The sequence below is a fragment of the Heteronotia binoei genome, chromosome 8, assembly GCF_032191835.1.
Source record: "Heteronotia binoei isolate CCM8104 ecotype False Entrance Well chromosome 8, APGP_CSIRO_Hbin_v1, whole genome shotgun sequence".
Classification (NCBI taxonomy): Eukaryota; Metazoa; Chordata; class Lepidosauria; order Squamata; family Gekkonidae; genus Heteronotia; species Heteronotia binoei.
Window position 1 is genome coordinate 5,655,894 of NC_083230.1, and position 25,825 is coordinate 5,681,718.

Here is a 25,825-nt window from a genome sequence, read left to right on the forward strand (position 1 = left end):
CGAACTGCAGGTGCTTAATCGGAAGGCCCCCCGGCGTGTCACGATGGTTTGGACCTCCGCTGTGGCGGTGTCTACTGGGAGCTGCTGATAAGCCTGGGCCAAATCCAGCTTCCCCAAAATTTTTGCCCCCACAAGGGAAGCCAGCACATGACTGACATGGGGACTAGATAAGCATGGCCTTGCAGCACTTTGTTAATCATGCATTTGTAGTCTGCACAAATGCGGAGACTGCCATTCGGTTTCACCGGGGTCATGATAGGGGTCTCCCACTTAGTATTGGCAACCAGCTCAAGTACTCATTGGGCCATGAGGCGGTCTAGCTCCTCCTCTATCTTAGGTTGCAAAGCCAGGGGGACTCGCCGGGCTTCAGCCTTATGGGCTGCACATTAGGGTTCAGGCGAAGATTACCAGGGACCTGGTGTATGTTCCCAGAGTGCCATCGAAAACAGCAGGGAACCCCTTGCACACTCTCTGAAAGTCTCTCCTTGATGGGGCCCAATTGATTCCCATTATCCAGATCCCCAGGGCCTTGAACCACGATCATCCCAGCGAACTACACAGGTTCCCTTCCACTACGATTAGGGGTAGTTTGCCCGAGAACTGTCCATATTTTATGTGGACTGCCCCCAACCCCAGTACAGCGACCTCTCTTTTCTGGAAGTCACAGACTATGAACGGGATAAATGTAGTCGGGATTCCCCACCCCACCCTGGGCACAACTTCCTGAAAGTTTGGGCTGAGATGACTGTCTGGCTCACCCCAGAGTCTACCTCCATTTTGCAGGGCTTGCCTTCTATCAGGACAGTCACTTTGAATTTATTGGGGGAGGGCATGGGGAGTTGGCATACCTGATCCCCCGCTGTCGTGAGTGCCTGGATGTCTTCCACGAAAGCAATCTCGTGGCAGCGGCCATCATTCTGCTGCATGGTGCTTCTCTGGGCCTGGCGCAGTGACTTTGAGTGGCAGATGCATGCAAGATCGGCCATCTTTCCACACGTGTGGCAGATGGCATCACGGTACTTGGGCTTCCCTGCAACTGGCGCAGCCTTGGGTTGCCGCCGGGTCGGTTGCACATGGCAGTGGGCATTTAGGGGCGGCCTGGTGTACCTTTAGCTGGTTGTCCTCAGAATCTTCTGGGTGGACCCTCCTGCAATCTGGTGCACACTGGTTGCGTGTCACTCCTTGTGTGACTTCTTGTAAGCGGCCGCTTCAATCAGGGCATCTGCTAGGGTGAGGGTCTTGTGGACTGCCAGCTTCACCTGCATTTTCTCGTCCCAGAGGCCAATTATGAACCGATCAAGCAGGGCCTCTTCGAGTCTGGTGAAAGAATACTCAAGGGCGAGGCGGCGAAGCTCCGCAAGGAAGATGGTGACAGTCTCCCCGGCCTTCTGGTCCCATTTGTGGAACTCAATGCGCCGGGACGTGCGGGTTGGCCTGGGCGAGAAGTGTTCGGTCAGCTTCTCGATGATGGCCTTATAAGTGGCATCGTTCAGCATCATGGGTGAGAGAAGGCTCTCTGCCAGCTCCAGCATGTTTTCTCTGTAGATGCTGAGCAACAGACTCTTCTGCTGTTGCTCATCAGTGATCTTGTGGAAGGGGATGTAGTAGCTCAGCCTCTTCTCCCATCTCAATGCTCCGGTTGAACAAGGTTGAACTCCGACATGTACCCGTGCGGCCCTGGTGCAGCGGCCTGGTTGGGGCCGGGCTCTGGGGGAGTGGTGGCGCTGGACGCTTGAGTGTTACTCATCTTCAGGTCCTGGCTTGGTGACCTTCTTCAGTGATGGTGGTGTGATGCACAGAGCTGGGAGCAGCTGCTGCGAGGCACGGTGTGGGGCCAGTTGCTGGATCGCCTACCAGGATCCCATCCTCGTCCCACTATAATATAGTGGGTTCTTAGGCATTGAAAAGGCGAGGTGGTGGCGAATAACAGCTTTTATTTGGCACAGCATTGTAGGTGGCTGCACAGTAAAGAAAACTAGGCCAACGGGGCCAAACTTATATACAACTCAGAGTTCCCGTGCAAGCACATTATTGGATCATTCAAACTGGCAGTGCCTATGATTGGAGCAGGGCAGCAGAGATTTGGATCCTACTGCCCATTGTTCCCAAGTCCCCAAGCTCAGTCTGTATGGCTCCAATGAACCAGGAAGCAACACCCATTAGTCTTCAATTGAGTCCACATACATAACATGAGGGAAGCCAGGCTCAGAGAAGCCACACCAACCCCCTCCCAGCTGCCCTCACCTTTAAGGTGAGAGCAGCCGGGTGGGGCATATTCTTCTCTGAGCTTGGCTTCCCTCATGAGGGAAGCCAGGCTCAGAGAAGCCCGCCAACCTCTGCCCGGCTGTCTTCACCTTTAAGGCAAGAGCAGCTGGGTGGGTGGCGTTCTCCTCTGAGCTCGACTTCCCTCATGAGGGAAGACAGACTTGTTGAAGAGCACACAGCCATGCGCCATCCTGCTGCTCTCATCTTCCCAGGTTTGCAGCCTGGGAAGCCAAGAGCAGCAGGGAGGGGGCGCTCAACAGCATCCCGTAGGCAAGGTGGTGCCCTGGATGGCTACCTACCTCGCCTACTCCCACGTGCTGGCCATGTGACGGCTTTCTTTTATCTGTGGCTAATGTTCATTTGGAACTGTAGAAGATGGAGCCTGCATCCTGATTATTGGGCCAGGCTGAGTTTCTGTATCTCAGGGTGGAAACGGAAAGAGAACTCCCCTCAGCACTGACCACTGTGACAGCCATGTAAGCTGTCAAGGGAGAAGGGAGGTGCAGAAAAGGCTGTTGCAGGCTTGTTGACAGTAAACTAAAGTGTAAGTGCTGCAGTTGGTATGTTCTTAGGGGAGAACACAATCTGAGACTACTGCCAACTCTTTGCCTCACCATATATCATAAAGTTTTGGAACCTATGAGACAGCTATCTCCCTCAAAACACCCAATTCACAAACATTTCCCATTCTCACACACATAGTCTGTAAAAATTTTCCATTTAAAAACTATTTTTGGAAAATTAATCATAGCGATGGCTTTGTGAATGTATAGTATTTTTGTTAATAAGCTAAGGAAAATTAATAAAAGCTTAAATCTCAAATGAGGCATACATTAAATAAATGGCTGCTAAAAATGCTCTGTTGTTTTCTATGAAGTTTCAGTGACTTCTGACCCAAACATGACTGGGAAGTTCTGAGATGTTGAGAATTGTGATTGCTATAATGACATGTAAGAACAAGGTTCTTGCACAGATAACTGAAAATTATCTGCAAACCAAGCCTATACGTTATAAAAAAATGACTTGGATTAGTTACTAAGTATTACCAACACTTTTGCTAAGAGGAAAATCACACTGTCTTCCCAGCAGTGATTTTGAAGAGTGCATTTACTTCATGAAAAAAAAAAAAACAATCTGCCAAGGCTCAGTATGTAATCAGATTTTAGAGATCTATAAAAATTTAAATAACCTGAATTCAGATATCCTTTTGGCTTCTCTGAAAGAACTCATGGTTTTTGTACAACAGCAAGCTAATAGCACAAGCTAATATAATTCTGTATTTGCTTCAGTTCCTTCAGCCAAAAACCATTATAGCAAAACAGCCAATAACCTTACTGTCCAAATTTGTTTTAGGCTGCAAAAAACCCCAAAAAACTTTGGGATGACATGGAACAGCATACAGAAATATGAGAATATAAAAGCACAAATTACTCGGTTCTTTCCTGATTTTCAAAGTGACACATAGCTGAATATTTGCAAGAATCATTGTTTCCAGCTCTAGCCAAAGCCACCGCTATGATGAAATTGGCAGACTAACATTTAATGTTACTAAAATTGGCAGACTTGCATTTAATGTTACTAAAATGTTCTCTTTTCTCCCCAGGCCTTTGCCGTCACTACCTCACATTCTAGAGGCATCAAGAGAAACAAGCCACTTTCTGATTTGACTACTGTGGTGTTTTCTCCTGTAAATAATTTGTGTGATTTTAATTCTGTGATTAAATGCGAGTTTTAGATGCATGTGTGATGGGCTGCACTTTTAAAAGTGTAGAAGTACTTAGTAAAAGTATTTCCATTTACAGAGCCAGAGCACCTTGAGTGACAGGAATCTGGTTAGCATCAGCTGAATAGAGAAAGATTTCTGAACTGGATACTGAGGATCAGGAATGGAATTCTAGCAGGAGCTCTTTTGCATATTAGGCCACACACCCCTAATGTAGCCAATCCTCCAAGAGCTTGCAAAAAAGAGCCTTGTAGGTTCTTGGAGGATTAGTTACATTGGGGTGTGTGTGGCTTAATATGCAAAGGAGCTCATTCTAGAATTCTACCCCTGATGAGGATAATTCAGTTTGATTTCAGCCCTAGCTGAGAAAAGTCAAGTAGTGACACTTTTGGATCTCAGCCTTAACAGAGAGCAGCTTAACACAGATGGAAAATTGGGGGAAAGTTAGCAAGGAAGTTTGGGAAGAGGTGAAGACTCCCATTTGGGCCAAATAGAAGAGGATAGATCTTCTAGTGAGAGAAGAATTTTCCTACCCAGTCAAACAGGGAGTTGGTTCTGAAGATTGTAGCGATTCCAGGTCTGGTGTGGTAAGAAAGTGCCTTTAGAGACCTTAAAACTCAGATAAAAACTCAAGATGGGAACTGGTGTTTCAAGAGAAGGGGTTTGGGTACTGGAAAGAGTGTACCAGCCTTCTGAAAACCAAAAGAGTCGGACATTACTGAAATAAAGTGTACTGAAGTGTTTGGGGGAAAACGCAAACAAAAGCCTCTCAACTTAAAAGATTTTAAGTAAATCTTAATAGCTTAAGAAACTCTCATTAGCCTGTTACATAAGAAAAACAGGTTGCTTACCTGTAACTGATGATCTTCAAGTGGTCATCTGTGAATTTATACTCATGGGATAGGGCACCTGCACCGATCCTGATTGGTATGTTGAAAACCTGAGTTTTTTGCACCTCACACCCAGTGAGCACATGCAGAAGCCCCATTGCGCATGCTCACCAGGCTATCATGGACATCCCACCAGTTCCTTCTGAGTGCTGTAAGATCCTGCAGAGGGAGGACCAACAGCAGTGGGGAAAGAGGGCAGACAGTGTGAATTCACAGATAACCACTCGAAGATCATCAGTTACAGGTAAGCAACCTGTTTATTTTCATTGTGGTCTTTGTGCTTCACAGCCATGGAAGATTAGCAAGCTAGGCACACCTGGGTGTTGGCAGTCAACCAGATGAAGCAGCTTGCAAAACCAGACATCCCACCTGTGCCCTCCGATGCTGATGTACATCCATGGCATAGTCCTTCATGAAGGCATGTGGTGAGGCCCATCTGGCTGCCTTACAGATGCCATCCATCAAAGCACCATGGAGGAACACAGTGGATGTAGCAATGGTCTGTGTGGAATGGTCACACAGTGGACCTGGCAAGGGTTTCTTGGCCAGGAGGCAACAGAGTTTAATAGTTTCACTCAGTCACTTAGCCTCTGAGCAGAGATCTTAGTGTCCAGTCTAGGGGCAGTATAGGAAATAAAGAGATTAGGGTCCCTCCGATAACTCTTCTGCTCAAGAAAAATAGAAGAGTTCTCTCCATAACTAAGGAGTGTAAATGTCACTCCTAAGCAGAATAGGGCAACAGAAAAAAAAGGTAGGTAAAGAGATGTCCAAACAAAGGCAGAAAACCAAGACCACTTTAGGGAGAAAGGTTATGTCCGGGGCTAAGGACACACTGTCCTCATGATAACACAGGTATTGGAGGGTCACAACGCAGCACCATGAGCACACTCACTCACCTAGCCAAAGCGATGGCCACCAGAAATGCTGTTTTCCATGATAGAAGAGTCAGAGGACATGTGGTCATAGATTCAAAGGGACACCCCATTAATTGGTCCAGAATGAAGGGCAAATTCCATGGAGGAGCTGGGCTCCTGGTTGGAAGGTGAAGTCACATAAAACCATTTAGAAACTGTTTAATGTATGGATGGGTGATAACAGAGTGTTCATCAACAGGCTCGTGGTGCGCAGAAATGGCTGCAAGATAGACTCTAATAGAAGAATGATTCAAACCAGAGTCTGCTAAGGATAGCAGAAAGTCAAACACAACAGATAGGGCTGTCCTCTGCAGCGGAGAGGGAACTGCTTAAACTTAGACCACTTGCAGCTGTAAGATTTGTGGATAGACGGCTTCCTACTATTTAGGGGAATGTGCTGTACTCATGCTGAGAAGGCAGAAAGATGATCTTCCATGCTGTCAACTTGAAATGAGGCCCATTGTGATGCAGAAGCTGACCCCCATGAGTAGACAGTAGGTCCAATTCCAGGGGAAAATGGTGGAATGACCTGTGGGCCAGCCTCGAGATTATGGGGAACCAGTTCTGATGTGGCTACCACTGGGTGATAAGAATGCAATTTGGATGTTCCCTTATCACTTTGTTCACTATCTTGGTGAGAAGAGGTAGTGTGGGGAAAGGTAGAGAAACCAACCTGCCCACGGAAACAGAAGACTGTTCCCCAACAAGGCCGGGTCTGCTCCACCCCTTGAACAAGATGCCCAGCACTTCCAATTCTGGGCAGTGGCGAAAATGTCTATTGGTTGAAACACTGGCAGCAGGTAAGTCCAATTGATCTCCCATTCATGTGGGGAGGCAGCTCCTCTGCTCAATGAGTCCACTTGAATGTTAAGTTCCCTTGAAAGATGCCAGAAAGGACTGGAGGCTGATGCATTCATTTCAAATGTTCATGGCTAGGGCACAAAGTTTCCTGGAAATGGTTTCTCCTTGCCTGTTGAGTTGAGGGCCATAGTATTGTCTGTTAAGATCAAGATGGTCTGGTTCATGACGATGGGTCAAAAAGAGTGAAGGGCATACTGGATTGCCAACCACTCCAGAAAGTTGATGTGATGATGTGCAAACAACTGGGACCATTGACCTCCTACACAGAGACTGTTCACATGGGCACCCCAACCCCATAGGGAAGTGTCCATAGTAACTGTCACTGATGGGGTAGGGAGATGAAAAGAAGCTCCCTGAAGAATGACCCGAGGACTTCTGGCGGAATTTGGAGTTACGCTAGAGGGGAGTCGATCGCAGGTTGGATCACAGTAATAGAATGCGCATATGGAGCTTGGCAAAGAGTAGCAAGATGTTGCGACCATCATTCCCAGGAGCATTTGCAGCAGCTTGCCCTCTGAGACTGTAAAAGGCGCACTAGAGAGATAATGTCATCATGGGGGGAGGAAAGCTAGATGTAGGTTGATGTCCAGGATTGCTCCAATGAACTGCACCCTTGTTGAGGGTATTAGCTAAGATTTCTTTGTGTTTATCTGTAGACCCAGCCTGTCCAGAAGTTTAAGCGTGGCTGCTACGTTTTGGAGGAGAAGGTCCTTGGTTTCTGCAACCAACAGTCAGTCATCTATATAATGGAACAAGACCACCCATTGAAGGTGAGCAGCTATCACCACCATAGTATTGGTGAGCACCCTCAGGGCTGTGGAGAGGCCAAAGGGGAGGGCCTTGTATTGTGAATGGTCTGACCTAATTGCAAAGCAGAGATACTTCCTGTGTTAAGGATGGATGTTTATATGAAAATACGTATCCTGTAGATCCTGTAGATCCAAGGTGGCCATACAGTCTCACTGCTTGATAAGTGGTAGAATGGTCTGTAAAGATGTCATATGGAACTTTTGATAGGTGATGAATTCATTCAGGGCCTGAAGGTCCATAATGGGTCATATCTCACCATCCTTTTTCAGTACTGTAAAGTAGCAGTTCCCAAGGTTCCTCAGCATGATCATCCAGCTACACGAAGACCAGCGAGGCCAAGTCAGACACTGCAACGACCTCTCGGAGCCCTTCCCAATAGGCACAGGTGTAAAGCAAGGCTGCGTTCTCGCGCCAACTCTCTTTACGATCTTCTTTAGCATGATGCTTCAAAGAGCCGCAGTAGATCTAGATGAGGACGATGGTGTCTACATCCGCTATCGCACCGATGGCAGCCTGTTCAACCTGAGGCGACTAAAGGCACACTCCAAGACAATGGAAAAACTCATCCGAGAGCTACTGTTTGCTGATGATGCTGCACTCGTCTCCCACTCGGTATCAGCTCTGCAGCATATGACGTCCTGCTTTGCAGAGGCTGCCAAGCTATTCGGCCTAGAAGTTAGTCTGAAGAAGACAGAAGTTCTCCACCAGCCTGCACCCCAGGAAGATTATTACCCTCCCTGCATCACTGTGGGTGAATCAGTTCTGAAGACAGTCCAGCAGTTCAGCTACCTGGGGTGCATCATCTCCTCAGATGCCAAGATCGACAAGGAGATTGACAACAGGCTGGCAAAGGCAAACCGTGCATTTGGCCAACTGCACAAAAGAGTGTGGAGCAACAAGCATTTGAAAAAAGGCACAAAGATCAATGTTTACAAAGCGGTTGTGATGACAACCCTCATCTATGGCTCCGAATCGTGGGTTTTATACCATCATCACCTGCGACTCCTTGAGCGCTTTCATCAGCGCTGCCTTCGCACCATCCTCAACATCCACTGGAGTGACTTTGTGACCAACACTGAAGTCCTCAAGCGGGCAGAGGTTGCCAGCATCGAGGCACTGCTGTTGAAGACGCAGCTGCGCTGGGCAGGGCATATTTCTAGGATGGAAAACCACCGCCTTCCCAAGATTGCCCTGTATGGCGAACTCTCCACCGGCCATCGAAATAGAGGGGCACCAAAGAAGAGGTACAAGGACTCCTTGAAGAAATCCCTTAGCACCTGTCACATCAACCATCACCAGTGGTCTGACCTAGCCTCAGATCGCAAAGCATGGAGGCACACCATCCACCAGGCTGTCTCTTCCTTTGAGAACACACGCATAGCTGGTCTTGAGGACAAAAGGAGATTGAGGAAGAATCGCACTGCTACAGGACCAACCCTAAATCAGACTTTTCCCTGCAGCCGCTGTGGCCGGACCTGCCTGTCCCACATTGGTCTTGTCAGCCACCAGCGAGCCTGCAGCAAACATGGACTATTGCACCCTTCTTAAATCTTCGTTCGCGAAGCCAAGCCGAGAGAGAGAGAGAGAGAGAAAGTAGCAGGAATAGAACCCATAGCCCTGGGATCTGTCGCTTGTTTTTGTAGGAGATTTTGGGCTTTGTCTACAAAGGCCAGTGAAGGGGATGTCATGAAGACAGATGTGGCTGGGACCTCAGTGAATTCTATCATGTAACCCTCCTCAATGATGGAAAGGACCCAACTGTCCAATGGAATGTTCCCCCATATAGGTAGGTATGGGTAGAGGCGGGTAGGTCCAGAGGAGAGGGGGTGGGAGACTGGGGGAGCCAGAATGGAAAAGTCAAAGGGTACGGGGCCCCTTGGGTCTGGCTGGTTGTGATGGACGAGAACTTGGATTTGTTGCCATATGACAATCTACCTGAAGAATGGTTGGACCCAGGACTTTTTAAAGGAAAAAACACAGCAGGAACTCATTTGCATATTAGGCCACACCCCCTGACACCAAGCCAGTCAGAACTGCATTCCTGTGTGTTCCTGCTAAAAAAAAGTGGCCTGCTTCTGGAAAGGATGCTTGGCCCAGGGCTTACTCCAAGATCTTGACTTGTTGGAACATGATGAGGATGGCACACCAAGATTGCGGGACGTCTTGATGCTCTTGTCCATCTCCTATATAACAGAATCCGTTGTTGAGCTAAACAAGCCATCCCCCTCAAAGGGCAGGTCTTTGACAAATGCCCTAATATCAGGTTGGAGGGTCGTGGAATGGAGCCAGGCATGGCGCCCAGTGAGATACCAGACATCAGAGTCTTAGCAGACTAGTTGCTGCTTGGCTAACAACATGCCTTCTTTCTGAATCATCTTTGCAGAAGAACTCTTGTCATCAGGTGAAGATGCTATGGAGTCCAACAGTTGTTCCCACTTGGTGTAGTGATAACGCAGCATGCGTGCTGCATAGTTGGAGATATTAATCTCTAAAGCTCCTGTAGAATAAAACTTTCTGCCTGCATTTCAAACTTTTTACCCTCTTTGTCCAGGGTGGAGGGGAGGTGGAGTGGCTCTTTTGAGCTTAGAGAAAGATTACACCACTACAGTGTTAGGGCAAGGATGTGTGAAGAGGAACTCAGCTTCCACTTTCTGCATGCAATACATATGAGTCAACTTTTGTGACGATGTGGTGGTAGAAGCTGGTTTGGCCCAGGGTTCCTTTGTTGGTGATCGGTAAAGCCACAATTGTGGAAGTATCACACTACATTATATCAAAGACCATATTGGTGATCATGGGTTGTGGCTGTACCACTGTGAGTGATAAGGTGTGAGCCATATGCTTCACTGAATCCCCATAGGGCTTAAGGTCTTCAGAAGGGGAGATAGGAAGGTCTTCCAAGATCTGTGGGTTGGGTAAGTTCTCGGCTGGTGCCTTATCTTCTAAATCTCTGTCCCTGGAGTTGGAGTCTGATACTGAAGAAGCCTCCTTGGCATCAGAGTGGTCAAATAGGTGCAGTGTCGAAGGTGCATCGACAGGCGGTGTTGGAAGAGAAATTGGCTTGGTGGGCAGTGTAGCGCGAGGCTTTTCCTAATATCATCGGTCTGGAGGAGGAGGAACCAAGACTGTTGTTGAAGGTGGTTGACATGGAGGGTGATAGGAGACCCTCAATCGATAAGACACCTTAGAACGCTGGTCCCAGTCAGGTAGATTGTGAGGTGGAAACCATGGATAAGCAGAGTGAAGGGGGTAAGCTCCATAAAGATAGTGCTATTGACCTTGGTCCCATGGAGGTGGCGGGTGAAACAGATGCAGCAGTTAAGTATCATGGTCGACACCCTGGTCACAAGGTGGTTCCTTTGGAGGTGGTGCCTTAACCTATGTTGAGCCCTCTGGGTCTGATGCTGAGCTGCCCTCACTGTGTGAATGCAAACTGGATCGAGAAGATGAGGTCTGCTGAGTCAGGTCGAACTCATGATCAGAACCAGATAGCTGAAGAGGTTGAGTGCTCAGAGTTCCCAGTACCGAGATGCTTTGCCAACAAATCAGAGGCCAGGAGCTGTAGCAGTGGGATGACCAAGACAATTGTCGGATCCAGTACCAGACACTTTTGGGGAAGGAGAGGGAGTATGACTGACATGGTCATGTTTCTGATGTTTCTCGTCCTTCTTATGCTTCTTTGGCTTTTTGGTCTTCGATCCCTTATTCTCCCTGCTTCCCTTCCCAGATGTCAAGGATTCTGAATGAGAGGATGAGCTCGCATGTTGGGGCAGTCGGTATCGGTGTGCAGCTGGCTTTGGGAGCTTAAATTGGCTGCAGGGGCCTTTGCATTGGTGACAATGGTTGTGTCGCTGCATCAGTCATCATTGGGGGAGTCAATCTCATCTTAGTCGGCGTTAGAGCTGACTTGAGAAGGGAGGTGGAAAGTCGAGCCACTTGGTTCTTTCTAGTCTGCTTTGAAAAATTCATGTAGTGGGGGTACAAGTAAGCATGGTGAGCTTCTCCTAAGCAGAGGGGAAAGAGCGAGTGGATGTCTGGAGGAGGGATCTTGCTATCACACTGCGAGCAGTGTTTGAAGAAACCCCAATGTCTTTCCATAGGCGAAGAAGAAGCAGTTGAGGGGAGGGGTGAGAAAAGCCCCAAAAGGCAAAAATAAAGGGGTTTTTTTTAGATAGTCCAAAGAAGAAAACGAAGAGTTGGTGGACTGAAATGAAGAGAAAAGGACCGGGGAGAGCCGATTAAAGGGAATGTACTGACCAGAGCTGGAGAAGACAACTGATTGACGTGGCAGTCAGAAGACAACTGGCAGGATGTCCACACTCACCCAGTGAGCATGTGCAATGGGACCTGGAGGGGAGCCCCACAAAAGAACAGAGTCAGAGACCCCTTCCAGTAGCAGGCAGTGCCGCTGAAGGAGTTTTTTCCATCATAGAAAACAATGGAGGAATGGGGGCATCCTCTTTGGGTGCCCCTAGAATTGGACCCCTAGTCCAATCTTTTTGAAACTTTGGGATTCTCTGGGAAGAGGCTCCTGCAGTTACACTGCAAATGTGGTGCCTCTCCCTCAATCCCCCTCCCCCCGCAGCCCTCAAACATTACACCCTATGTCTTACAATTGACTTCTATGGCCCATACAGTATAATGGATCCATATATTCAGGAATAGGCAAACATCTCCCAAATCAGATTCCAGCACCAAATCTGATATTCAGAGATGTTTAGCCTCCTGAACATTTTTGCCCCTGAGTACTCCCAAAATCTGAATTTTACCTTTTTTTTTTTTTTACACACCCCTAGTTCACAGGACAGTTCCATTGAAAACCAAACTGGAGATTCTCTAAAATTTAGAACACTGTGATTACGTCATTTTTTTTTTTACACAGAAGACCACTATTTTTATTGGGATCTAAGAAGTAGGGAGAAAAAGTCCCAACAAACTGTATTTTATTCCTGGCTATACTCCAGAGAAAACTGGATACCATAACATTTCTCAGCTTAACAGTTTATTGGTCCGCCAAAATATTTCTGGACCTGTATATTATATATTAAGTGGTGCTTTCATGTATGATAAACTGGCCTGGTTTGTGTCCAGATCAGATTGGATTCTGGCACCCTAAGGGTGAAACCGTTGAAGGCCTCTGATAGTCAAATCCTGGCTTCTTCAGACTCTTTAGGACTGTAAGACTGTCTTCTCTGAGAGAGTTTTTGGTCAATTAATATAAAAATTCTGAAGTGGAACATAGATATAATCAGATAATTTCTAGATAAACTGGACAATCCTGTGAGTTTTATTAACTTCAAGTGTTGTTTCTTAAGGAGTTATGTTTGTTCTGCTATTTACTAGCTACAATCTTCTTTTAATTAGCTTTCTTTGAGAGTTGGAAATGTGCATGTAATATGTTACATAGTTAAGTATTTTTGTAGCTGCCTGAAAGTAAACAAAACCTTGTTCCTCACCACCCGACATTCTTGTTCCCCACCACCCCACATTTAACAGCAGATTACTGTGGCATTTCCCAAACTACTTTTGAGATTCCACTGTTTTTAAAAAGCATTTGCTGTTTAGTATGTGCATGGGTATCAGGGAGCCATTATTCAAAACATAGTCCCAAAGCCCTCACCCCAATAAGTGGAGATAATTGTGCAAATCTTTGGATGGCAACTTGCAATCCTAACAGTTATGAACACATTAACTTCACTTTGTTGTGCCCATATCAGTCCATTGGTTACCAGTCAGTTACCAGGTTCAATTAAAGGTTCCGATTAACATCTTCAAAGTCCTTAATGACCTTGGACCCAAATACCAAAGCCTTCTGAAGCTGCTACCCTGCAAATGGGTAAAATTGACATTGCTTTTTCATGTGCATTCTCTGTGGTGGTTCCCACCTTATGGAATGGCTTGCCAGTGGAGGTCAGGAAGGCCCAATACATCTATCATTTCACAGAATGTGCCAAACAGAGATGCTCATGAGAACCTTTTTACAATGAGATTAGAATAGTAGCATAACTAAACAGTACAGGAGGTCATGTCTATAAGGGAAGGTAGTCCAATATGTTGTAAAGTTTATTGTATGTATCACCTCCCTGTTTTACTTGATGTCCTCCAGTTTTCTTCATCATGGTAAGTCACGCTTTAGACAGTTTTTCATTTGCATTGTTTTCCAGTTCTGAAATCCTAATTATACTACAATTGTTTATTTGGGGTCTTTGCTATCTGACTGTATTTTTTTTCATATTTTGTAATATACCTTGAGTCTCAGTGAGAAAAGCAATCAATAAATGAAATACATCTTGTATGTCCCCAGGAGAGCATTATGCTCTCTAGGTAGCAATTTGCTGGTGATCCCTGCCCCTGAAGACATCTGGCTGCCCTTGACTATGGCCAGGGCCTTTTCAGTCTGGGCCCCAACCTGATAGAACTCTCTGCTGAATACCATCAAGACAATGTGAGATCCTATACAACTCCCCAGGGCCTATAAGGCAGAGAGGTTCTGCCAGGCTTTTGGTTGAGGACAGCAATGGTTTCCATTCTGGGTAGCACTCTCTCTTTCCCTCCAGGCTGCTCTGTTCCTCCACCCCTCCACACACACACACACACACACACACACACACTTACAAGGTAGCCACAGTCTGAAATAGAAAATTGAAAGAAATTTCACCATCTGAATTTTTTCGATTTATTGTACTAGTACTGTTCTGCATTTATGTTACCGTTTTGATGCTTTTGATGAAATGATGTGCATTGCCCAGAGATCTGCAGTAGCAGGAATTGAATGATCCATAAATTTAATTTAATAAATAAATACATAGTAATAATAATTACGCACCAGATTGGAGTTGAAATATTTTCAAGTTATAATTTAGTATATTCTCGAACCGGGCAGAAAGTTCGGAGACTTCCTGATCCGAACGTGTGACTTTTGAGCTGAACTGTCTGAACCTCGAACAAGGTAAAGTCTGGGCCTGATTCTAGTTCGGTGTTTGGGTCTGTGCCCATCCCTACTGGTCATCCTTGTGGATGATCTCCGGCGGCATCTGGACTGGGATGGTTCAGCGGTACTGATGTTGTTAGATCTGTTGGCTGCATTCGACATGGTCAACTACCAGCTACTGACTCACTGTCTCGTTGATGCAGGGATTCAGCGGTTGGCCTTACAATGGCTTTCCTCTTTCCTTCAAGGTCAGGAAAAAGGGCGATGATTGGGGGATAGTCATCCGACACCCACTTAACTGCAATGTGCCTCAAGGGGCGGTGCTTTCTCTGATGTTGTTTAACATTTATATGCGCCCCCTTGCCCATATTGCCCAGAGGTATGGACTGGACTGCCATCAGCATGTGGATGACACTCAGCTCTATCTACTGATGGACAGCCAGTCTGACTGTGTCCCAGAAAATTTGGACCTGGTGTTGCAAGCCGTGGTGGGATGGCTCAGGCTGAGTTGACTGAAGCTGAATCCGATGAAGACAGAGGTCCTTTGCCTGAGTCACAGCGGTACTGGCAGGGAAATCCCCCTATCGTTTTTTGATGGTGCACCACTTACAATGGCTCCCAAGGTCAGAAGCCTGGGGGTGCTACTGGAGCCTTCCCTAACAATGGAGGCCCAATAGCAGCCACTGCCAAATCTGCCTTTTACCATCTTAAACGGGTAAAGCAGTTGGTGTCTTCCTCTAGTGCAGTGACCTGGGAACTATGATTCGTGCTATGGTCACCTCGAGACTGGGTTACTGTAATGCCCTCTACATGGGGCTGCCCCTGTCCTGAATCCAGAAACTGCAACTGGTGCAGAACATGGCAGCCAGGTTGCTATTGGGGCTCTCCATGTGGGAGCACACACAGCCTGGGCTGCGGACACGGCACTGGCTGCCAGTGGTATGCCAGATTCACTAAAAGGTGCTGGTTATTACCTTTGAAGCCCTTTATGGCCAAGGACCTGCCTACCTTAAGGACTGTATCTCCCCACATGTTCCCCAGAGGATACTTAGGTCAGGAACACAAAACTTACTATCGATTCCCGGGCTGAGGGAGGCAAGATTGAAAACAACTCGAGAAAGAGCCTTCTCAATCTCCACCTCCATTGGTGGAACCAACTGCCTGAGGAGATCAGAGCCTTGCAGGACCTTGCCCAGTTCTGCAAGGCCTGCAAGACAATACTATTTCAGCTAGCTTTTAACTGAATGACCACCACCAAGATATTAGATATAAATGGATGTTTAAGAGCACTGAATGCCATCCTTAAACTGTAATGAAAGTAGCACCATATTGTTTTAAATTGTTTTAATCTAATGTTTAATTTAACTGTTTTTATTGTTATTCTATTATGTATTGTGAGCTCTGCCCTGAGACTGCTTTGGTGGGGAGGGTGGAATATAAATCAAATAATCTAAACTAACTAAACTAGAGCTGCTAGCTTACATTGCTAAATTCCTAAAGCAGCAGGGTTTGTGATCTCTCTCTCTCACACACACACACACACAAGTCACATCCAGGATGTATGGGTCAGTAAAAAGATTCTCTATTGCTCCTAACAGACAGACATTGGGGGTGGTTAGGAGGCATCCCAAATTGGGCCAGCTCAAAAAGAGCTTTCCCAAAGCCTCCACACGCTCCCCTGCAAGCCATCCCCATCCCATCCACGAGGCGACATAGGCACGATCAGACGGCTGTTGTGCACCATCCCCATTGCTCACTTTGGGTTTTTTCCCCATACATGTGCTCTGAACGGTGTTTTTTTTTTTAAAGGCTGGATGCAGCTTTTTCTAGTCAATTCCTAAGGCGTCTCTGGATCGGCCCAGAGTGCCGGTCTGTAATCACCCCATGAGTGTCTTGCTGAACGATGAGGCAAGTTTACCCTGTTGGCCCTTGGTCCTTCCTTGAATAGTGGGATACTTTCTATCAAAATAAATACAACTGTCTGGACAGTAATCAGATTAATTAAATGTGTTGCTGGCTACTACTAATGTTCATGTTTATGACACAACTGTTCTATATCATTTGTTGTCTCAGGTTCACAGGACCATGCTCCCTAAGAAACACCTTCCTAAAGAGGAAGACCCCCTTCCCCCAAGTCCAAAATCCAGTTTAGAGCCACAAAATTGGAGGTCAAAGACTGCTGAAAGGTCATGGAAATTAGATAAAACATCATGTGAGACTGTGAAGAAATACATTTTTGGGTGGAGGTCTGAACTGAATAAAACCCTTGCTGGGAGTTTTTTTAAAAAAGATTGGTCTGGGCAGAGAACAGGCAGGAAGGAGGAAGTCAATTCCAGCCTCACCTTCACTGTCTTTTAAGAAATGCTAATAGGTCTAGCTAGAGACACTGAGATTGTCAAGCCCCTCTCCCAAGCAGGGGACAGAGATTTGGAGGTATTAAATACTAGAAGGACTTCAGGAAGAAACTTCTGGAGATTTCGGGAAAAGCTTATTTGATCCAGCCTGACCTGATCAGTGGGTCAGGAAAGAGATATGATAAAACTCCTAGGTGCTGAGGTCTGGAGGAGGCAGCCATTGCCTTGTCCTGGCCTGCACACCCGAAAGAGGCCTGAAAGTAAGGGACTCCTGTAAAAGATCTGTAACTTTCTACACGAGGGAGTCTGGCTTATATTTAACATCTTATGGGGCATGTATGGAGGGTCAGAGGAATTGATATTCTAAGAACCAGGACTGGCCCTGCCACTAGGCAAACTAGATGATTGCCTAGGGTGCTGGCCTTCTGGGGGTGCCGAATTGGGTGCCCCATGTGACTTGGTGACATTATCAGTGTAGGGGTAGGCAGACACCAGAAGTTGGCCTTGCCTAGAGTGCCAGACAGTCTAGGGCCAGCCCTGCTAAGAACATGCTTATGAACCCTTTCTTTTAAATAAATACTTTGTAACTTTTGATCCTGATAGTGGTTCTCTGTGCCATATAGACTTCTACTGTCTTGAACACACTATTTTAAAAGGAGCACCAGGAGGAAGGGGAGCGTAGCAGGCAAATGGCTACTCCTTTGGTGGTGAACAAGGCAGCAAGCTGGTGCCATAGTAATCAGATTCTGGGTAACAGGAAACACAGAGGCAATGCCTCTGAAGTTGGAAGGAAAGCTGGGAGAAGGAAAAAACTGCTTCAGTTGTTGGGAAAACACAGGAGGGCAGAGTGGAACAGGGCCTGAAGACCAGAGCAGGACTTTTCTGCCACAGGCTTTTGACTGGTCTCTCTCAACAATATGTAGGCAGCCAGCAGAAGGGTTAGAGTGGGGTGGTAGCACAAGGAGGAGATGCCACTTAGAGGAAATACCTAGAAATCGGTAAAATTACTTATAGGAAATATCTAGAAATATAGTAAAATCACAGAGTCTCCAGTAATTCCTAGAGCTACTGCTATCACTTCTAGGTTTTCCCCCCCTGGAAGTGACATCATCATGCTCATGATGCTGGTGAGTCCCCCCACCACCACCATTGCCACTTACAGTGGTAGTGGTGGGCAAGAATTACTGATTTTAGAAATGGCTACTGATTTTAGAAATGGGAGTCAGACATGTGCCGGTCTTCAGTGCAATCTGAAGCCAATTTACACCCTTACAAATCCATTGAATTCAATAACCTTAGAAGGGTGCAGCTGTGCTTAGGATGGCAGTATCAGTCTTCTTCTAGTGATAGCCCAGATTCTATAGATTGAGACATACAATTTCTCTTACCACAATGGACTGAAAATATGAGAGCCTCTGGGCAAATGTCTGCTAAACAGATGGCTATTGATGGGTTAGCATGTGTGTAAGTCTGTTGCTGAAAGAATAGCAGCAAATTACCTCACCATTTTTTTAATACTTTACAAAACAAGGGAAAAGATATTAGAAAGCACTCTGCTGAACTGATTTCCTTTTTTAGAAATCCTGTCCCCCTCCAAGATCTTTATTTGTTGCGGGCTTGGTCACTGAGTATCTTTAAAGTATACTGATCTGGAATATCTAATGGTATACATGGAAGTAACAGCACAAATAAACATGTTTTAACTTTGCCTCCCCCCACCCCCCCCCCCAAATGTAATGCATCCCTTCATTATGCAATGGGGTTGGTTGTTTATAGTTAAGACACCCACTGGAATGAAGCCAAAGCCTAAAGTGCTATTCCTCAGGAAAATTTAAGCAGCTGCGGTAATGTAATTTAAAACCTCTCAAAAGTTTGCTGCATTGCAAGCACAGCTTTAGTATATCGTGATTGCTGGATGCCACTGGTCATCTACAGGATTCCCTTCTGTACATTGTAGAAAAGAAAGCTGAAATGCAAACCTGGAGGCAGCCTGAAAGATCCAGACCGATGAGTTTGTGACATCCTCTTCCAGAGCCAAGGTACTGTAAACCTTTGTCTGTGAATTTTCTGCAGTAAGCTAAATTTAAATATTGCAAGTTTGAGAAGCTCCTTTACCAGATGAAGAAAAGAAAAGGGGGGGGGGGGAGAGAAGTTACTACAATAGTGTGCACAACATTCTGATGCAATCTGATACTCTAGCAGAAAGACTTTCTAATAACATACATGGATGTTTGAGTTTAACAGGGTTTTTCTCTTTACTGGAACATAAAGAACTGATTGCTTTATTTTCATTAACACATGTACTTCATACTCCATGATACTGGTACTTTGATAAAATAAATAGTGTTAATCTTTAAAATAAATTCTGATTTTAAATTTATGTTGCTTGGTTGTTACTTTATACATTTTTGCTGTAACATGGACGAAACCTCAACAATGTTAAGGGGAAAGTTGCAGTAATGATTCCACGTTGATATATAAGCTGTACATATTCAAAATGAAAAGCAGAACTCTATCAAAGGATACTAAAGTATACAGGAATTAAACATATTGTTAAAGTGGCCCTGCTTGTGTAATACTTTTCTTTAAAGTTTGAAGATACTATAGTAACAAAAGTAAAAATGCAAATTGATAAAGCCTGCACATCTAAAAGACTTAATCACTATAAATACAAAGGCAAACAAAGAGAATGGGTTAGACCATAAGTGCAGCAAATCTGTACTCTGAAGCTATATTCTCTACATCTGCTTGCGTAGTATTTTAATGAGGTAAATCTAAAACTATTAATTTTGTTCAATTATATTCTAGTTGAAATAAATATGTAATGTAATCCCATGATTACCACAAATGAAAGCTTGCAGAAAGAAAATTACAACATATCATTAGGCACAAGGACATCCTGGTCTGCAACAGACTTAACTTTTGGAAAGCATTTAAGGCAGTTTCACAAGTCAGCAAAAAGTATGGCTTTGAAAGGTCGGGAACATCCGCAATGATGAATGCAGGATGTCACAGTCCCTATTTGTGTTCTAAATAGCCTTTGTGTTCTAACTATGTAGTAGGAAGAGGGGAATAAGCAATGTAGATCGAATGGGATGGAATTTGAAGTAATGTGGAAAGTAATATAAAACCATAATCTCCCACCCCCCAGTCACTGTAGCTGATCAGCTGACCAGCTGGAGGAACTTTGTGGCAGCAGGGGAGGTCAACTTTAGCATCTCAATTTTGTTGCTGCTAAGTGGCATTACTTCAGTGTGCACCAAAAGTGACATTATTGTATTACTGGCAACATGGGGATGCTCTGATATTTAGACAAAAAGAGGGTAAAAATGGTTTTTACAAAAAAGCAGCTTATTTCATATTAACAAAAATATATAAAACAGGTAGGCAGAATTTTCTATCATATGATAAAGGCCAGTATTTTCAAATGATTCTGCATTATCACATTAATTTTTAGAGCCACAAGCTGTGGTTTATATTGAGCAACATACAAATTAAATATTGTCTGGAGTTGGTAACTAAGAACATAGCATATTATGCCATATTTAATAGGCATTGTTCAGGAAATGAAAAAGCCACACCTCTCAGGTGTACAAACATTTTTGCTTCCACTAGTCTACAGCTAACATTCTTTAATAGTGTTGTCCTATGTTACACTATTTTAAGTCTATTAATTTCAAATAATTTCAAACGTTGTTTATAACGCACCTTTCTCCCCAGTGGTGACCCAAAGTGGCATATATCATTCTTGTCTCTTCCATTTATCCTCAACCAAGGACAACATGCAAACATCCATGGCAGAGATGGGATTCAAATCTAGTCCAGCATTAAACACTATACCACACTGGCAGAGTAGCTATTGCATTTTTAATCTTTTATTTCCATCTTGTATTCTTTATTAAGGTTTCATGGATTCCTTATTTTTCTAAACTTCAAAACTTTGGCTGAAACCTTTATAAATGAATAAATATAAAGTCTCAAATACAGTGCTGAGTCCAAATAAGTTTCACTGAACATGTTGATAGGCTTAACAGGTTTCAATTCAACATGTTTAGGAAACATTTTCTTCTATTTTCTTGGTAGAGGTGCTGTAGTGAAAGGGCTACCATCCAACATCCATTTAGGATGTCATCATGCCAGCAACGTTGCATGCCGGCCACTCTAGGCATTTCAGGGAAAACTCAATGGTTTTTCCAGATGCTCTAGCAATTTGGGAGGGAAAACCTCTATTGTACCATAGAGTTTTCCCTCCCAAATTGCTAGAGCATCCCAATGTGGGCTGGCAGGTTGGGACCTCCAGGGCGGGAGAACCCCGCCCAGCCCGTGGGGTTGGCAGCCCTAAGGATCTCTGAGGCCCCTCTCCATATTTGCCATTCAGCAGCACTCCATTGTGAGAATCATAAGGATGCCAGAACACTGCCAGTATGAACTTACTATATGGAAATACCTATTAAGGAAGCAAGACTCTTCTCTGAAATATCAGGGTCAAACTAGATGTCATGGTGATCAACATTTTAGAGGAGAATTTAGCCATTTTAAAATTACCACAAGGACCCATTGTGTGATGACAACATGCAATCTTGTCTCTCCCCCCCCCCTGCCCCCAATGCCTTTTAAAGTTCCAAATCAGCCATGGAAACTGATAGAATTAAATAAATGTCTAGGAAGAAGTTTTGTGGGTTCTTTGGAAAGTTTCCAACCCCCCCCCCCTCTTTTGCACTGAAAAAACTGATTAGGGAAGATCTAGACAAGGACCTTGTGCAAGGAAGAATATTACAATTTCAATCTATCTGCACCTATGTTCCTTCAAGATGAATCATCCAAAATAATATCAGGCTAAGCATGCTCAGAAAACAGTGCTGAGAGGTGCTAAGTCTAAACCTCCTCCCCCAATATGCTGCATTAGCAACTAAGGCTTTGATTGATGTTATTTAGCACTAAGGGCATGCCTCCCCCAACCTACCAGACCACAAAAGTTAATGATGGGCTGGTTTGTGAACAGCCCTTCATCTTCAGATGCTTCACAGTGCTTGCCAATCAGACCCACAACCTATACTGCAGGAATTAAATACATTTGCCCACCAAACCAGCCACCTTAGTTAGGACCTTACCAATCTACTTTAATCTTGTCTATCCAAACAAGATTATGCTCCCTAATACAGCATAAAACAGGCACACACACAAAAAAGAATCTCTTACAACCAGTTTGAGACAGCCCCCCCCCCCCCCCCCAATTCCTGCTTGGCCTTCAAAGTGACCAGCTAATCCCATAGTGTAAACAACCTAATGCACACACCTGTTACTATCCAAATACATCCACAAATTCAGACCAAATAACAGGTCATTTTACACTTGTTTCTTGTTTACTGAAAGCAACTCTTACTTTTAGTGCTACTAAATGGGGGAAGGGAAAGAAAACACTCCTTATTCTGACCAAACCCTGAAATGTGCCATTCAAAGCTTTGCTAGACAGGAACTAATCCTATGAAAGATTGTAAACAAGCTTGGAATTAAGTTTCAATAGTGCCATTTCTGCTTTGTATTTCTTATATAGTTTATGAAAAATTCTGTTAAATGGGGAAAAAATAAGCTACTAACCAAACTTGTAAATATTTAATGAGCTTACACACAGGACTTCCCCCCACTGGTAAATAAATTTTTCACACTGAAGATTTCTACCAATTTCAGCTCACTGCTAAGGCAGTTTTTATACATCTCTTTCCTCCTGTGCCGCTTCTTTTTCGTTCGTTCTTTCTTGATTGAATGATGGCAGGAAGTGACTGTAATCAGGATAATATAGTTTGGCAAGCAATAGAAGACCTATTCCAAAATTCAATAGTAAAACTACAAGAAGTAAAATGTCAGTGGTGAAGAAAGAACACAACTCACAGTGATCCAAACAGATTGATGCTGAAGCTGAAATACAAGAAGCGACAGCTGCTTAGAACAGTTTTAATATGTGAGGGAGGGGACGATTACTTGAATGATGTATTTTTAACTGAATCTTACTTTTGTAGAGGCAAATGCCAGCAATTCCAGATATACTGGTGAAGGTCAAGGGGAAAAATCAGTCCCACAAAGGCGGCTTTGTATAAATATAATCTTGCTGGCTTTAGACATGGCTCATGCTGATATGAAAATGTGCAAACATGCCTGAAGATAATTGGGCTGGAACAGATTCTGGCATATTTGTTTTGAGTACAATCCAACGTGCTGGTCTTGACTTTAAAAGCCCTATATGATTTGGGACCAAGATACCTGAAGGACTACCTACTCCTATATGAACCCATCTGTCCTCTACAGTCATCTTTGGAGACCCTGCTTTGGGTGTCCCTGCCTTCTGAGATTAGATAGGTGGCAACCCAGGGGAGGGTCTTCTTGATCATGACACCCAAGCTCTGAAATTCTTTCCATAGGGAGATCAGTATGGCCCTTTCTGTTGCCATCTCCACCAGCAGGAAAAGACTTTCTTGTTTCATTTGGCGAATATTCCCTCAGTGATCCATCCTTCCTGACCGGTGTTTTAATTGTTGTTTTTATGTCTGTGTGTATTTTAACTCTGTTTTTAATTTGTTTTAATGATGTGTGTTGGTAGGGTTGATTTTAGTGGTTTTATATGTGATTTTATTGTGATGTTTTAAATTGTTAGGCCCTTGTGAGGACAGAAATGTGGAATATGCATTTTGTAAATAAATAAATGCAATAAAAGTTCAACTTTTCCCTCTTTCTCCTGCTTGTAAATAATGCAAGTACATAGGCTCCAAGAACAGCAAATGATCTCTTTAACAAAAATTACTCTCAGTGCTTAGAACAAGCATTACCGTATTGTCTTTATAACATTCTTTATCATGAGCAGCTGAGTTGCATAAATAGCAGCCAACTGGCAATTGGGGAGAAATACATTATATTTTGAATCCTAGATTCTGCACAAGCTCCATACTTGGTTTTTTAAAAAAATTTCTCTTTGACAGAAAACAAGTAGGAAGGAGGAGGTCAATTCAGGCCCATAGCCACGGGGGTGGGGGGTGGGCAGGGGGCCCAGCCCCTCCATTAACCCCCCCCTTCCCCCTGTAGGGCCCCTCCATCTAGCCCCTCTGGTCAAGCCAACCCCCTAAGTATTTAAAGTAGGGGACCTCTGCAATTTCATTACCATGAATTTTTCCACTTGTGATGAACATGAAATCCACCCCCCCCCCCAAAAAAAAACAATGACCTTGAATTTTTGATACTTAACTATCAGGCAGACAATACAAGACAAACATTTCTATCAGAGAGGACAGTCCTGATGTTCTTGATAGAACTGCATTATCAACAGAAAGTAGGGTAGAAAATTTAACATTTGATGGAAAATAACAAATACAGACAGAGACAAAAGAAATCAAATCATTTATATATAAATTAAACGATAAAGGGGTCAGCACGTACCCCTAACACACTGTAGGGAAGTTACATTGGAGGCCTTGCAGTTCTAGTTGGTTGGGTGCTGGGGCTCTGTTTTGATTTATGAAGAGCTGTCTTTTCTTTTTCTCTTTTATTATCAGCTAGGAATAAGGCATGTTGTGAGGGAAAATACAATGAGCTCTAGAGAGAGGCTAGAGAGAGGCGAGTGCCACCTTTCTCTGTGTTTAGTGCTGTAGGAATGATCCATTTTTGAAGTAATGAGTGGGGAATGCCTCTTTGAGGAAGGGTGAACCGGAAACGGTAACAAATGCTGGCATTACTGTCAGAGGCTTCCTTTGCATCCACTTTTATGAATTCCAACTTGTTGATGTTCTGAAGCTGTTACAACTGCTGTTTGGAAATAGGAAGGAACTGATATAAAATCATAAGGCACTTTTCTTCAATTGAATCAGCGCAAGCACTAGTGCTTTAACCTGTCCCGCAGGAGCGGGGGTAGGGGGGGCGAAGTTACTGAAGTCTGAAATAAGCTACTGAAGACTGAAACTGACATGCTTACATGGGACTGGATGGACTGGGACTTTGGTTGTTATAATTTATGTTTGACTGTTTATAAATTACTGTGAAAAGTTGGATATAAATATTAGAATAAATAAGTAGTTTGGGCAGGTTGATAACATTGAAGCAACTTTCTTTGTTAGGTTAAGCAGGGTTCTGACAGTGATTGTTTCTCCTCTTTTACACTTGACCTGTAATGCTGCTTGTCATATTTTAATTTTTAAAAAAGCCAAAGTAGACTACAGGAGTCCCCCCCCCCCCCAAAGTCCTTGTATGTTTTCTAAGGTTCAGCACAGGGCAATGGTCCAAGACCAGGTCTACCATTATAGTGGGAAAGGAGTGTGTATACCAGTTCTCCAGAGGCCAAGTCTATCAAATATAGTCAAAAGGAGTGGTAGACCTGTTCTCTGGAGGCCAGATCTGATAATATAGTGGACCGGGGCAGGTAGATCTGTTTTCCAGAGGACACTTCTACCAACAGAGTGGAAAGGGGTGGGTGAAATTTTACATGATTCTGTTTTCTCATGTTTAAATTATACTTAAAATATAGTTTTAAGTATTGTTTAAAAGAATTTATTCTGAGATTTTTATAAGGTTATAGAAGTAATCCTCTAAAAAACTAATTTACATTATAGCAAAATGTAGACTTGCTCACAACTTTAATGCTACTAGCTTTTCCCGCCTCATGGGGTAGAATTCCTGCTCACAACACTGTGGGACTTAGAGGGAACATTGGTCCTGTTCTCCCTAGGCTCCATCTCCAAATCTCCAGAAGTTTTCTAACCTAGATTTGGTAGCCCTACCACCACATCCCCTGTTGGGGGCCATCAGGGACCTGGCAACCCTAGTCTTGCTAGAGCTTTCGATACACAGAGGCTGGTCCCTCCACTTCCTACATCGACGTGCATCTTGGCTTTTATGGTTAAAATGTGTGGATTGATTTCATTGTATATTGTTTTTAATATTCTATGTGGTTTTTAACTTCTTAGTCGCTCTGAGTCGGTTAGGGGAGGGCGGGGTATAAATTTGATAAAATAAAAATACATAAAATAAAAATAAATAGTAAGTCTTCTCCAACTGGGCAAAGATTGGAAAGAAAAAAGTCAAGTGAAGAATCTATG

The 25,825-nt window shown here is 44.3% G+C and overlaps 2 protein-coding genes across 2 annotated transcripts in view; one reads left to right on the top strand and one right to left on the bottom strand.

Annotated features, from left to right (window-relative positions):
• Positions 1 to 25,825, bottom strand: part of FBXL13 (F-box and leucine rich repeat protein 13) — a 253,544-nt gene that overhangs the window by 82,012 nt on the left and 145,707 nt on the right. Inside the window, exon 12 of the mRNA XM_060246072.1 lies at positions 18,728 to 18,857. Coding sequence (XP_060102055.1) covers positions 18,728 to 18,857 — 130 coding nt within the window. The remainder of the gene's footprint in view (positions 1 to 18,727; positions 18,858 to 25,825) is intronic.
• LRRC17 (leucine rich repeat containing 17) overlaps positions 18,560 to 25,825 on the top strand; it is a 59,394-nt gene continuing 52,128 nt past the window's right edge. The window contains exon 1 of the mRNA XM_060244691.1: positions 18,560 to 18,787. The gene's annotated coding sequence lies outside the window, so the exon portion shown is untranslated. The remainder of the gene's footprint in view (positions 18,788 to 25,825) is intronic.